Genomic DNA, 14,037 nt, shown 5'->3' on the forward strand with positions numbered 1-14,037 from the left:
GGTTAGTGGTGGGTTTTGCAGTGTCAGGTTGATGGTTGGACTCGGTGATCTCAAAGGGCCCTTCCAACCCAGACGATTCTCCGATTCCATGGCATTCCAAGGCTTGGTATCAAACACCTGCACACACAAACCTGCGGGGTGGCACTCCCCTTTCCCTGCAAGGATGGGTTTCTCTTATGCACTTGTTCATAACATACCGATAAGGATTGATTTCCTTTGTCCAGTTGCTCAATGAATTTTTCAGCGACGTCACCGCAGAGAGCAGGGCACAGGGCAAGAGCCTATCTCACTGTTCCAAGCCAGAAGCACCCAGTGCCAGGTTTGCTGTAGACTCCTGCATTGTCCAGTTAAGGTCCTGCAGCTCATTAAACACCGAAATGTTCCCTCCAAGTGCTTCCTGGGGTTGGGTTTTGGTTGGGTTTCCCCCCCCCCCCATGCGTTTGCAGAGAGATGGGTGTTCGGTGGTGTCTTCATCCCATTTCATGGGATGTGTGGAGTCCCACCAGGCAGCAGAGCATGGTGGCAGCTGCCTGCAGGCCAAGAGGGGATGGCGATGCTGGAGTGGCTCAGCGTGTGGGAAGCAAACGAGCTGATGATCCCGTGGCAGCAGGAGCTCATCTGCTGAGTTAGTGCGAGCTGTGGGCTCTTCCCTGTGCAGAACTGGTAGCTCCTGGCATTTTCTGATCTTCATAGATTCTGGTCTTACTGATAATCACCAGAAGTATCAGCAAAACCAAACACCTCAGTTCCTGTTGCGACAGAACTGGACCTTAATCCTCACATTAACGCTGCCATGTTTCCGTCACAAATGTGACTGGAAGAGGCCGATTTCTGTCCTTCCGTTTCTAGACATCTCATTAAGACCAGAGCTCAGAGTTTCACAAGTGCTTAGATTTTAGCTGCAATTGTGATCCAACAAAAAGAAAATAAATTAATGCAGCTTTAACTGAGATTGTCTGAATCAGGTCAGTTTAAAAATACAAGAGATGGAGAACAGGATCATTGCAGTCTCCCTCACGCCAGCCTCCTCTTCTGCCCAGGCACTTCACGCCCTGGAGCTGCTGCTGCAGCCAGAGCGGGTACGTGACCAGGACTCACTGGGCACACTCGGGACACAGGACCGGCAAGACTCCCCTCGCTGCCGCCCACCACACCTCACCGCAGGGTTAGAAACACCTTCTGACCTCCTCCAGTGTTTGGAATGGAGATTCCCTCTTACCTCCCCCAAAAACACAAGCACTGAGCACCGGGAGACATCCACATCATGTTTCTGGGTCCGCACAAACTGGAAGGGTCTTATAAAAGGACTATTTACAAAGCCAAAAATTTAACTTTGTTTTGAAAGTTTATTGGATCATCTTGACACAAAATCATTACAGCAGCTTGTGGTATGTTGTTTTCTTTTTCTTGGGTTTTTTTTTTTTTTCAAGGGAATGTTGATAGCAAATAAATTTGTGAATGTAACACATCATACAGTTTCAAAATTCTAGAATCACTGCACAGGATTCTGTAAGAGAAGACTCTACATGCTAAAGTGACAGTTTTCATCCATGAATTAAAAAAACCCACTAATTGAGGAACATTATCCTTTAAGACAATTTTAATATGTTCGGTTTCTAATACACAAACTGGCTAACCAAGGGAGGTTGACCAATACCAAAACCTACCGCTTCACCAGTGGTGAAGCCTGCTGCGAACCAATTCCTGCAGCGCCAAGTGCAGTCCTAGCAATAAAACCACAGCAGAGCCTTTGCCAAAATACCCTAAAAATGGGAAGAGTGTAAAAGAGCACGAGACACGCTTAAAGTACAGGACATTCACCCAAAGGAGAAGATCAACGCTTTATCCCGTTCCCTGCGTAGGGTTTTCGTCCGGCTCTACCGGGTGCTGCTGACACTTGTCGGAGTGGTGGCGGTGCTGAAGAAGTGCAGAGCAACCCGACCCCTCCCCGGGGACCCTTTTGGTAAGAGCCACCACCAGCTCTTGCCCCGTGCCTCAAAGCAAAACCGTTCAAGCGTGTTCTCAGTTTGCTGGGTATGGAACAGCAAGAGAAATGGGGGGAAAAAAATATATTAAAAAAAATCAAAAGCAAGAGATTTTGGAGGACATCCATAAAGCATCTCTGCAAATGACAGAGGGACAGCCCTTTCCAGTCAGCGATTCCAAAAGATTTCCATAGTGCAGAAAGGGCTTCACTCGGTAGACCCTCCCTTTCTCCCCTCTAAAGTCGCCTGCTACAGAGCCTACGGCTCCTCACCGCCCCCAGGCAGGGAGAGCGCTGCTGCAGGGACCCAGCTGCACTGGCGCTGCTGAATCTGCGTGCACTGCTGCGTGGGCAGGGCCACGGGACACCACGGGGACAACCGAGACAGCACGACATCTCTCATTTCACAGCACAGAGGGAGGGACCGGGGCTGTACCTGCAAACTGTTCAGAGTACGAGGGGTTACACGTGCGGGCGTTTCTCTAACCTGGTAGTGGTCAACCTCACCTGATGAGCAAAATGATAAAGAAAAAAAAAAAGCAGGAACAGACCCCTTTGGATTTCCAGTTTCTTGCTACAGCCTAACTTTTCAGGAATGTGAAATTGAAGTGGACTCGTAAAACACATCAGCAGAGACTGCTCAAAGGGGAGAGGCGTGACAGACTCCATTGCAGGGGCGGTCAACAGGAGCAGAGAACCAACCAGTAACACTTTCAGCCTGTTTCGTGCATTCACTCTCTACTCTTTCAGCTGTCACTAAAAGAAGGTTAAGGCTCAAGGCAACTACTATAAACAGAAACTCAAACATCCCCGTTCTCTCAGGGCTCATTCGGATTAGCTCAAGGAGATGAAGGATGTTCATATGCTGATCACAATAGATCTCGAGATAATAATAATATAATAATAATAATAAATCATATTTAAAAAAAAAAATAAGAGGCCTTCAGGTCCAGCACCAGCCTCTGCTAGAAATATACATCAACTACAGCAGCCCTGAAGACATATTCCATGGCTAAGGGTCAAGTCAACCTTCCCCGGCAATAAGCACAAGCAACGGACTCTCTGCTACTGTTGATAAAATTCTGCTTAGTCCACCGTCCCACGCAGATGGCAAGGTTTACGGGATCACCGTGAGCTGCTGAATAAATAGCGCCCGCCCCTCCCTCCCTCCTCCAGTCACGTCACCAGGATCTCTTTGGGCTAGAAAGGGTTAACACCACAGTTTGTAAAAAGTTTTGAAATAAAAAGGTAACATACAGCCTTAAAATGTCTAAACTGCAAACAATGGTGGAGTTAACTGAAAAGCACGTGCCCCAGGATAGTACATGCGTACGAGGGAGAAACTTAACACTTGGGTCTGCTTGTCTTTACACATTAGGTGTTTTTCTTGTAGTTGGAATATTTTATAAGGAATATTCAGCACTTGGACAATGTCTCTTTCATCTCATCCAACAAGTTGCTAAGCAGGGTGGAATCATTACATTTCCCATCTATGGATACCGAGTTCTCTCCCTTGGAAAGAAAAAGAAAAAGAAAAAAAGAAAAAAAAGAAATCCATTAGCTCCTTTTCTACATGGGGACAACTTTATTCCCAGCCAAGCTCAGGGCCTGGAAACAGCCGGTGGAGCCCGCAGAGGAAGGAAGCGGGCTTCGCCCAGAGCTCAGTTCGGGGAAGCCACCAATGCTGCTGTGACCCGCCAGGAACGCGCTGGGCAACAGAAAGCCCACGGGGAGGTACAAGCTCGGTGGTAACACAGCGAGAACTGCTGGATGGGCCAGCTGAATTGAATCACCCATGATGGCCCTGATGATTTAGACAGGAATATTTCCCCCTTTCTATTAAGACATGAAAGGCTGCAGATTTAGCTTCAGGTCTCATTTGAAAGTGTTACAACGCTCTCACCTTTTTTACCAGTAGGCAGACGTGATGGCCTTGGATAGAACGACTGTACATTGATGCACACGAATCAACGCGTTCCACAACTATAAAGAAAGCAGGAGTTTTTATTTAGTGGGACAACTTTTTAATACAAGATTTGCTTCCTGTGAATAGGCACTACTGCTTTGTCTGACCTCATGGAACAGAAGTTCTACTGAGTGAGGGGAGGAGGAAGTTGGGGTTAAGATGATGTATGTAGCTGGCTCCTATCCGGGATATTTTGCAATAATGAGGTTAGTTATTAGTCTTTTAAGTAAGCTGCAAAAGTTTTGTGGCAAAAATGCTGATCAGAGCGTACATCTCTTCCCCAGAAATCCTTCCAGTGAGGCAACGTCTAATGCCCACACCAGAGCATGATGAAACAGCCATTTGTTTTGCTTCATCCAGCACTCGTGTTTTAATTAGTAAGTCCAAACTCGAACAGCTCAGGCTCTCTTTAACTGAAACAAAGCACTGGGGAAAGAGATAGGCTGAAGCTCTGAAGATCAAACACACCCTCCAGAGAACAGCTACAGCCCTAACTATCTGCTCCTGTGATACCTGCCACATGCCTCGCTGCACTGGAGGAAAGCCATGGGGACACCAGGAGAGTTCCTTTTAAAGAACACTGCATGCTTTGAGCATACCAATGTATTACAAAACTGGAAAAAAACCTCCTCTCCCAGATTTATTTAATCTGGACATCACCTGCTTCTGTCATTGTTGAGACCATGGAACTCTGCGCTTGCCAAGCACAGCGGAAATTTCAGAATACGGAATTTTGCAGAAGGTTCTGCATCGAGGAAGACTCACCTGAAAAATGATGATGAAAACAGATCTTTGCCAGTAGATGTTGGAAAGAAATGCTAATTCCATCTACTTTAATAGAACTCATGTGCAGATCTCCAGACTCTAGGAGCTTGGCAAAAGCATCACTGCAAAACAGGAAGGAAAGTAAACACTTGTACTAGAAATTCAAGTGTTATCTGCCACGTTAGCCCCATGCAGACTTTGAGACATCTCAGGATGCAGAAGTCTACGTACTACCAAGCTCTAGGAAAAAGGGCTTACAGCAAATATGGGAACCATACTCCAGAATCTCCTGGAATACCCTATGACCTCAACCAGAGCCACTTCCACACCACCTCTGCCAGCCTACAGTGCACACAGCTCCTTCTTATTTCAAGTGATTCTGTTGCTGGACATATTTTAACAGTGAAACATTACACAAGATAACTGAACTGTAACCAAAGCAATCACAAACAGCCAAAGTCAAAAGCATGCTGCATATCTTGCAGAGATGGCCTGCAGCCAAAGCTCAGCTTCACATGGGCGGCAAAAGCACCGATGTTCTGCTCCCTAAATGGCACTTACCTATAGCAAGGCGTCGTGATCAAGTATGAAGCGCAACTGAAGTGCAATTTGAAATCTAGTTTTTCATGGGTTGAACCTTCATCATTCTGCAACAGGTCAAAGGAAAGGAGATGAATGGGAGCCCCGAGGCAGCAAGAGGAGGCACCACCCCCACCTACCAAACAGGCACCGATGAAGACTTTAGGGCTCAACTCCCTTTGATATACCCCGGCTGGGCCTGAAGGATCAGTCTGAGAACGACCATCACGCTACTACATCAAGCCAGTTAGAGACAAGATTTGCGTAGCCGGGTTGATACACACACTTAGAGCAGATACAGGACAGCGCTGGAAGGATCTGGCTGCACTGCTGACTGCACTCTGCTGAAATATATCGAGCAGACTGAATTTAAACTAACACTTGGAGATGTGGTTTTACAGTTCACAATTTCCCAAGCAAAACAATAAATTAATATCTCCCAGATTCTTAGATACTGAAAATACGACTAATATGCTATTTTTAAGAAACCCTTAAAATAGACATAATGGCTGACTCAGAAGTAGCCACAATTGTCTCCATTCACTTCCTTCGAGCTGTTCAGGCAGCTCCTTCATTAATAATTTTACTAAAATAAGATTAGAAACCCACATAGTCTTATACAGGTCACTACTTATTAAACAGTGCCTTCAGCTAGCCTCACTCTTGTTCTGGGTTTCCACCCTTATTAACTGTATGTAGTTCTTATCACTATTTTTCCAGCCTTGTAGCAGGTAGCAGTATCCAGCTGATCTTTGGGTAACAGAGATCAGAAGAAACAGAGCCTGGGTTGCATCTCTCGCTAGATGGTTGACCTCCTCTCCCCAGCAGATGCACCGCTGCAGTGATTTTCTAGCTGACAATGTGGCATATGTTTCAGGCTGCATTGCTCACATACTGCCAGGAATGACAATTTAGGACATGCTTACGCAGTATCCGGGACACTCTTTGCACAAGATGTCATGTAAAAATACTTCTCACATCACAGAATGGGCTGGTGCAGCAGAGATGAAATGATGCCTAAAAAAAGCTCTAAAGCAGTGCTTTCCACCCAAGTCAAGCTCCCTTACGCAGTTCAAAAGGAAGCAGATGCACAGAGTTTAAAGCTGCACTTACTTTGACTATAAAGGACAGTGTTCCTTTTAACTTCTGAGCCATAACAATACTCTGAAGTGTAAACACAAACTGGGCTTCATTAGAGATTCCTAGCATGAAGAGAGGAGAGGGAGAAGTCAAGTCAGAAAATGGTTTCCATATTTAAGTAATGATTAGATTAAACTGATCAGTAGCAGCTAAGCTTTATGTACTGACTATTTTTGAACCAAGTTTGAAGTTTTCCACATAGCTGGAAGCTCGTGGGTCTCTGAAAAGCAGCAGTGATAGGTGGCATCTGGTAGAGTTACTGAGCCAGTGCCTGGGCAAAGTATGTCACAGTGGTAATATATTTAAACTTGTTGTATAACTGGAAAATATACATCTTTCCAAGTAGTTTTCAGAACTAATTCGCATTCTAATGTTTCTATGCTTTTCCTGTAACACACAAGCCTGTGTCAAGAACTGCCTTATATAGAATGGAAAAAAAAAAAAAATACCCCACTGCTTTCTGTGGGGGATCAAAATGCTCCCTCAAGCCACTAAATCACAGAAGACTTCTGGGAGCTGTTTCAGTATTCAAATTAACTCTTTGGCAAAGGAAGTGAAATTCGAAGAAACTCAGCAATTCGACTGTGCTATTGTACTCTTCTTCACCTCTGCGTCTAGTATTTCTTAAGGGCTCAGCTCCCCAGCCAAATAAGCACGTACTAATCGCAAACTTCCACTGCATATGGCCTCTGCCATTAAAACAGTAAGACAATAGCTCGAGGGCAGATTCTAATGCTTCAAGAACCTGCAGGTTTGTTTCATCTTAAATCTCATAGCAAAATCCTCATGAATTTGGGGTTCCTGTAGTTGACAATGCTGGCACGTTCAACGGTGTGCCAGGCTGCAGTCACCTGAAAAAGGAACTCATTTGGACTCCCAGCCTTACATTAGAGGCTTTGCTCTTGCTGTACAGAACCACCTGCGTTTATAACCATACTGTAAGAAGGCTTATCCTCTCCAGTGAATTGTGCGAAAGCCCAGTAAACACCCAGGCAGAGGGGGATGTCTTTCTGGAAAACAGCAAGTAGCAAGAAGTTCAAACAATTCTTTCCACAGGAGGGCAGTGCAGGACTAGACATACTCCAAGAACCCTGTGCAAAGCTGCGCATACCAGGGGGTAGCTGGAAGGGCACAGGTATCCCATCATGTACTGATGATCCTTCTGGTCGGAGCATTTTAGTGTTGAGAGAGTCCAGGACATTTAGTTCCATGCTCTTAAGGAAGCTAGTGCTTTTGTTTTCAAAGATAACAGAGACAGTAACTTGACTATCATTCTGGAGGTTTCCTTGAATATCGTAGGTCTGCAAATGAAGAAAAAGAAAATCACAGGAAAGATTCAGAAACTGCAAACAGCAGGGCACCAGAACAGAACACAGCATCAGAATAAAGCAGCTTCAAAAAGAAGGTAATGTGGTACAGCTATAGCATAATGAAAAGCACACTGGTGATCAGCTCCACAATACTGTTAAATAGCCGGAAAATACCAACTTAAAAACTTCTTAAATGGGATATCCAAAGGAATGGAAATGGGGCTTTGTTATGTTTCTACCTCCTGGGATTTAACAGTGCTTCAGCTAAATGTTGCCTATGTGAAGTCCTTATACTATCCCTAGGGTATCCTCTCTTTTCTTAGAGAACACAAAAGAAGAGGTCATCTGGATTTGAATGCCAAAACACTCACCATTTTAATGTATGGATTTTCAGCAAGAAGGCAGTAACTGGACATAGGCTGAAAAACAAGAGAGAAATCATAGTTGCAATATAACTAATTTCTCTGAAAAAAAGCTGTCATTCTCCTTCCTCCCAAAACAGCTCAGCTCCTGCCGTTTCCCCAAGGCAAGCGCTGCCAGTGCACAGCTACTCACTGGTAGTGGTTCATCATCTAGTGTTCCATTCTGCACTGACTCTGTTGTCTCCTCCTCACTGTGATGACTCTTCTTTTTGGATTTCTTTTTATCCTTTGATTTCTCTTCTTTCTCTTTCTTGTGCTTTTTCTTCTTATGCTTGGAGGATTTCTACCAAGAAGAAGAAGAAACTACAGGAAACCCTTAAAGACAACCCTACCTCTCCAGCCATTACATCACAGCCCCTCTACCAATCCTTCAACTCTGGACTCTCACTCTATCCAGCCCTCTGGAAAACTGAACGTAGTTTCCTACTACTGCAGAAAGATGAAACAGAGGTCCCATTCCTTAAACCCCAATCGTTATTCTGTGTCAAGTCCCAGCAAACCCTTGCTCCCTGCTCAGATGACAACACCTTAACCCAAAGCAGCCTGGGATCAGCAGGCGGCCAAATCTCTTCAACTGTTCGGAAGCTCAGCTTTACAACTGCTACCTGACCCTTGGCTCAAGGAACAACCAAACCTCTTACTATGAAGTGTTTAGGGCTCCTCAAGGGCATAACATCCCACTGTTGCCTGTTTGCAGGTGGTCACTACACTGAATAGGACGCTGTCGGTAATTCCTGTGTGCTTCTTTTTAAGGAATATGGGACACAAGGAGAAAATGGCTACAGGTGGTCAGCAATTTAAACCACCTACCTTTCCTTCATCATCCTCCTCCTCATCTCGCTCTTCCCTTTCTTCTTTTTTTACCTCTTGAGGTTCAGCCACAACAGCAGCACCCACTTCAAGCTCGCTCTGAGTAGATTAGCAGAAGGATTATGACACTAACGGAACACAGGTGAAACAACTGAATCTCACATCAAAAGACATCTTAACAGTGACACATCTCCCACATCAATTCTTCAAAAATTACATTAGACTAACACGGTATCAAGCCTTTCATTTTATGCCTCTGACACACAGCAAATATGATCACTTGACGACAAGATACAAATAATTTCCTCCAAGGAATCCATCCCCTTATATTCCCCTGTCTCTTTCTCTAAAATCTCCCGTCAAAATTCATAAGACTCTTTCAGATTGTCTCTCATGTCTATTAATACTGCTAGTGTCCAGCTCACGCTAGGAAATAAAATCATACAATAATATAGTATTAAAAACCGCCAATAATATTAAAATCCACTAAGCCTGTCGGTGCATCTGCAGTCCTATCCATTGATCTGCACAGCAGAATGAGCTTGAAACCTCCCATTACAGTGTCTGTAAACTGGGGAGATAAAATATCATTGCTTCATAGCGATAAGTCGAGGAGACAAAGCCTATCCTTCCCTCCTCTCCTGCAGCATGACAAAGCACTCATATCACAGCTGAGATGCAACCACAAGAAAAAGTTTCCTGTGATGTGGTAAGATGCCTACCTGTGGCTGGGTAGTGGAGGCAGGCGCTGGAGCAGTGGAGAGCCAGAAATCCAAGTCTTCACCCTGAATTTCAAGAGAAAACAAAGCCATTATGGTTGGTTTTATACCATTCTTAAAAAAAAAAAAAGAAAAAGAAAAATAATTGATTAAATTAAAAACCTCAAGTTTTCATGGAAATACATCGCTGCAGAATGCTCACACACAGATCCTGCGATACATTTAGGAGCAAATAGTTCAAGAAGCTTATTATTGAGCACGCTTCCAAACCCGGACATAGCTGACAGTACCGGCAAATGACCCTACAGACCACAGGACCCACAGGCACTCAAAGCACACTGGCTGCACCTCAGAGGAAAAGCGCATCTCTGCAGAGCAGGGAACATGAAGGATGCTTCGTCTTCAAAGTAACTGACAACTAACCCCAGGTTTTATTACTGAAAGATTCTGAAGTACATGGGGGACAGGACGTAGAACAAAAGTGAGTTCCAGATATTTTGCTAAAGAGTTCCCCAGTTTAAGAACAGAACAAACACCAGTAAACTCAGCTTCCAAATTAGATCTGGAAGATATGCCATGCAGGCTGCAGTAAGCTGAAATCTGCTAACTGATGAGGCTGAGTAAATGTTATTTTTATTAACAGAAATCTTTAAATACCTGCTGTTATGGTTGTAAAAATTTAAGGAAATAAAGGCTGAAAAAATTCAGCTGTTTGAATTGTCAAATGTGACTGTTCCTAAGCAACAAACAAAACACATCAATAAATACAGCCCATAACAGCAGTTTCTAAAAGAAAACAAGTTTTGGAGAATTACCTTTTTCACTTCTTCCTCCTCCACAACCTTTTTCTCTTTCTCTTTCTTCTTTCCTTTGTCTCTCTCTTTTTCTTTGTGTTTCTTTTCCTTCTTTTTAGGTTTCTTGCTCTTCTTCTCTACTAGGGGAGCTTCTGAATCTGGCGACTTCAGGGTCTCAACATTTCTGTGTCTCTGCACTGGCAGCTTCTCACTGTCTGCTAAGGGTCTTAAAAATAAAGAGACCGTTACCCTTCTGCACACAGTCTCCCCTAGTGCAGACTATCCTGCTGGACATCCAAGACAAGGTATGCTTTGTTTTTAAAGAGTTGGCCCCCAAAAATCTTAAATCAGCACATACGTTTGTACCTGAAGCTTACTTATGTAACTGCAGACACTGCCCTGGGGGATTAGAAATTAATAAAAATATTTTTTGAAGGTGACCAAGAGCCAAGCTCTTGCTGACACCTGATCACTCTTAAAAGTGAGAACTACAGACTTGCAGGCTGTGTGACACCTACAGAAGAATACACACATAGCGTTATCCTGCATTGCTGTGAAACCATTCTCAAAGGAAGAGCAGATATGAAACAGGAGGAACCATGTGCAACAGCGTGGAAATTCAGCATGGCTCAAACAGCCCTTGAAGGGCGTGGGTTTTGTTGTTATTGAGGAATAGATCACTTCAATTGGAAATTACTTTAAGCAAGAAATTGTTTCGTTTTGGAAGTTTGTGCTATGAATCTGTACTCTACCATTAAATTAAACACAACTTTTAAAATGTCAGATACCTGTTTCCACAAAGCATGACTAGGAATTCAGACTTACACTGTACCCCTAATCCATTACTTGGGAAAAAACACCACAGAATTTTCTCCACTCTTGTCAAAGACTGTCCAGAAATCAGTAGGAAGTTCACCAATGCTTCTTTTTCTATTTCTACAGCTTTTACTTAACATTAATTTCCATGTTTGAGCAGCAAACACCCTTTCAGGAAGATTTCTAATGGTCTCACCTGCCTTAATTTTTTTTTTTATTTTTATTTTTTTTTTTAAATGGAGAACCAGACCCAATCAATTTTTTAATTTGAAAGAGACACTGTCATGGCAAGATGGACCCCCATCTGTTTGAACAGTAACCAGATCTCATCTTTAAGCTATTTCACATATACCTGCACAGGAACAGGGATCAGTGCTGAAAGTCAACGACGAAACAGACTCACACTAATTTGAGGGTCAACGATTTCAACAGTTTCACCACCCTTCAAGTGTTTACATTGTCCACTGAAATCAACCAACCTGACAAAGAAGGTCAACCATGTAGCAATATGTCCTTACCTGGAAGGCTTCCCTGAAACCAGACTGCATGTGAGCGTGACACAGACAGAGCAGTGCAAGCACAGAAAGAAAGAGAGAGGACAGAGACATGAGAAAACGTGACAGGAGAGCACACCAACTCATATGAAATGGAAAGAGAATGGACGGAAACAATACAACAGTCCAAAGATGCCTCCTGGAGCACAGCATTCAGAAACTGCTCTGCTCAGTGTTTTCTACGCTGTTGAGGCTTGTCATGCAAAGACGAGGTCTATAGTCAGAAATTCATTTCCTTTTATACGTTTGTCCCCTGCACACTCAGAAAAATGTGACCAACTCAAGCAAAAGGAAGTTTTTTCAGAAACTGCTCTTTCACCTTTTAAAAATGCTACATCACTTTTTTTTGCAAGCTACCTACAGATTTGAGAATTGCAGAGAATGGCACAGACTTCAAAGTTAAGTATTAGAGAGAAAGAGAGAGATATTACACATGCACACGTGTGCCTGCACATTCTTCAAAACTTTACAGGAGGCATCCATGGACCATAAATCAGCAATTATTTTTAGCGTGGCGATTTTGTAAAACAGCAACTAAAAAAAAAAATCTCCATGTGTAATACTCAACAGCCCACTGCTAATTATCACATGGCATACAGGGAGTCGGAGCCTGCAGCACTGCAGCCTGGGGTGCTAGTCCTGTAAACGGCTCCAGTAGCTGAATGGGGACCAGACTCTGGTCAAAATTACAATATGCAGTTCGCTCAATCATATTAAACCAACATTTTTCAGCAGTGGCACCACACTAAATGTCCACACAGCAATGGGGATGATATGAACTGGCTGTTACTGGTCAAATTATCACAATACGGAGCATACAGGCTTGCCGCTTGTACAGGGGTTGAGATGAACACAGATGAATGCGGGTCACACTGTGCCGATGCAGGTTAGATCAGAGAGACAGTGCTACACCCAAAAGCTCAGACTAACTCTCTCACCTGATCCCGCTGCCTGTGCTCTCAGACTCCATTCAGTCACACAAAATGACTCCCCCACTCCTCCCAAATCCCCACTGCTCCAGCAGCTTCGCTTTTACCATCTCTGATGCAGCAAGAACCCAAGCCTGGCTGATCACCTAAGGTTACATCCAAGACATGACTTAGTCTTTTCACCTAGCGGAGTGTAGATAGTGCCTTTACCTGTTTAGGGCCAGACTTGCCCTCATGCATTCTGGTTGGCATAAATTCACATACAAAACTGTCACTTACTTATCCAGGTCTATATCAAGTGCCTTATAGGGATCATTGGGATCTTTGTCATCTTCATCACTGGGCAAAGCGTTCTGTGGGAGAGATAAAGAGACCGGCCACTGAAGAAGTGAACCACAGGTGATTTTGAAACGAAAGCTCTGCATCCCCCAAACCAGTTCAAGATTGTTAACCCTGGAACAGGCCAGCTTGCAGTCGGGCACAGTAAGTTATAGAGACAATGCACTTTAATGCAGCACTAGTTACAAGATTAATTTAGAACAGAAAACCATTCTTCATAAACCGCAGAATTTGAATTGCTGCTCTTCGGTTTTGATTAAGGGAAATTTTAGGAACAAATACAGATTACATCATTAGCATGCACAATTAATTATAATCAGCTGCAAACCTGCTGACTAGACAGCAAGTTAGTGTCAAAGTGAAGCAGTAGAGCATAATAAATGAAGTGACTATTTGGACAGCATTACTTTTATAGAAGAGATGCATGTTGTTTGTTTTGAGTGGGTTTTTTTGGTTTTTTTTGGTTTTTTTTGGTTTTTTTTGTTCTTTTCAGCTTCAGTGGCAATTTTTGTCTTTTTGTGCACAAAAAGACAATCATTGTCCCCTCTGCAAAGAACAGCCTAGGAGCATCTCAATCAGTCATTTCTTAAACAGCTTTGCAAGAAATCAGAGCTCTTGAACTGCAATAACACAGACTGGCTGGCAGTTCTTGGGGAGAAACCTCTTCAGAAGAGCGCACAGATAAACCCCACAACTCAGACTGCCAACCAAAGCAACTGACCTCTGGCATCTCTTCTGTTATGATATCGACATGGTGAGCTGGAGCGATATCCTCCTCACTCTCCGTGTGCAGAGAGTTATGGCGATGATGTTTACCCCTCTTCTCCTTCTTCTGTTTTTTCTTTTTCTTGTCTTTCTCCAATTTCTGTTTGTGTCTTCGCTCTTCTTCCAATTTCACGTACTGGTCAGA

At 43.7% G+C, this 14,037-nt stretch overlaps 1 protein-coding gene across 2 annotated transcripts in view; it reads right to left on the reverse strand.

Annotated features, from left to right (window-relative positions):
• Positions 1-3,113: 3,113 nt before the first annotated feature.
• Positions 3,114-14,037, reverse strand: part of AP3D1 (adaptor-related protein complex 3, delta 1 subunit) — a 43,484-nt gene continuing 32,560 nt past the window's right edge. The window contains exons 20-32 of one of the 2 annotated variants that reach the window (XM_009885049.1): positions 13,849-14,037; positions 13,068-13,141; positions 10,511-10,715; positions 9,699-9,761; positions 8,977-9,075; positions 8,300-8,449; positions 8,116-8,163; positions 7,546-7,735; positions 6,408-6,496; positions 5,277-5,362; positions 4,716-4,837; positions 3,888-3,967; positions 3,114-3,496 (exon numbers count right to left, since the gene is read on the reverse strand). The exon at positions 13,849-14,037 is cut by the window's right edge and continues 10 nt beyond it. In XM_009885049.1, coding sequence (XP_009883351.1) covers positions 3,401-3,496; positions 3,888-3,967; positions 4,716-4,837; positions 5,277-5,362; positions 6,408-6,496; positions 7,546-7,735; positions 8,116-8,163; positions 8,300-8,449; positions 8,977-9,075; positions 9,699-9,761; positions 10,511-10,715; positions 13,068-13,141; positions 13,849-14,037 — 1,491 coding nt within the window. In that variant the 3' untranslated portion in view covers positions 3,114-3,400. The remainder of the gene's footprint in view (positions 3,497-3,887; positions 3,968-4,715; positions 4,838-5,276; positions 5,363-6,407; positions 6,497-7,545; positions 7,736-8,115; positions 8,164-8,299; positions 8,450-8,976; positions 9,076-9,698; positions 9,762-10,510; positions 10,716-13,067; positions 13,142-13,848) is intronic. The other variant, XM_009885050.1, reaches the window with a different exon arrangement.

The sequence above is a fragment of the Charadrius vociferus genome, unplaced genomic scaffold, assembly GCF_000708025.1.
Source record: "Charadrius vociferus isolate BGI_N301 unplaced genomic scaffold, ASM70802v2 scaffold1225, whole genome shotgun sequence".
Taxonomy (NCBI): Eukaryota; Metazoa; Chordata; class Aves; order Charadriiformes; family Charadriidae; genus Charadrius; species Charadrius vociferus.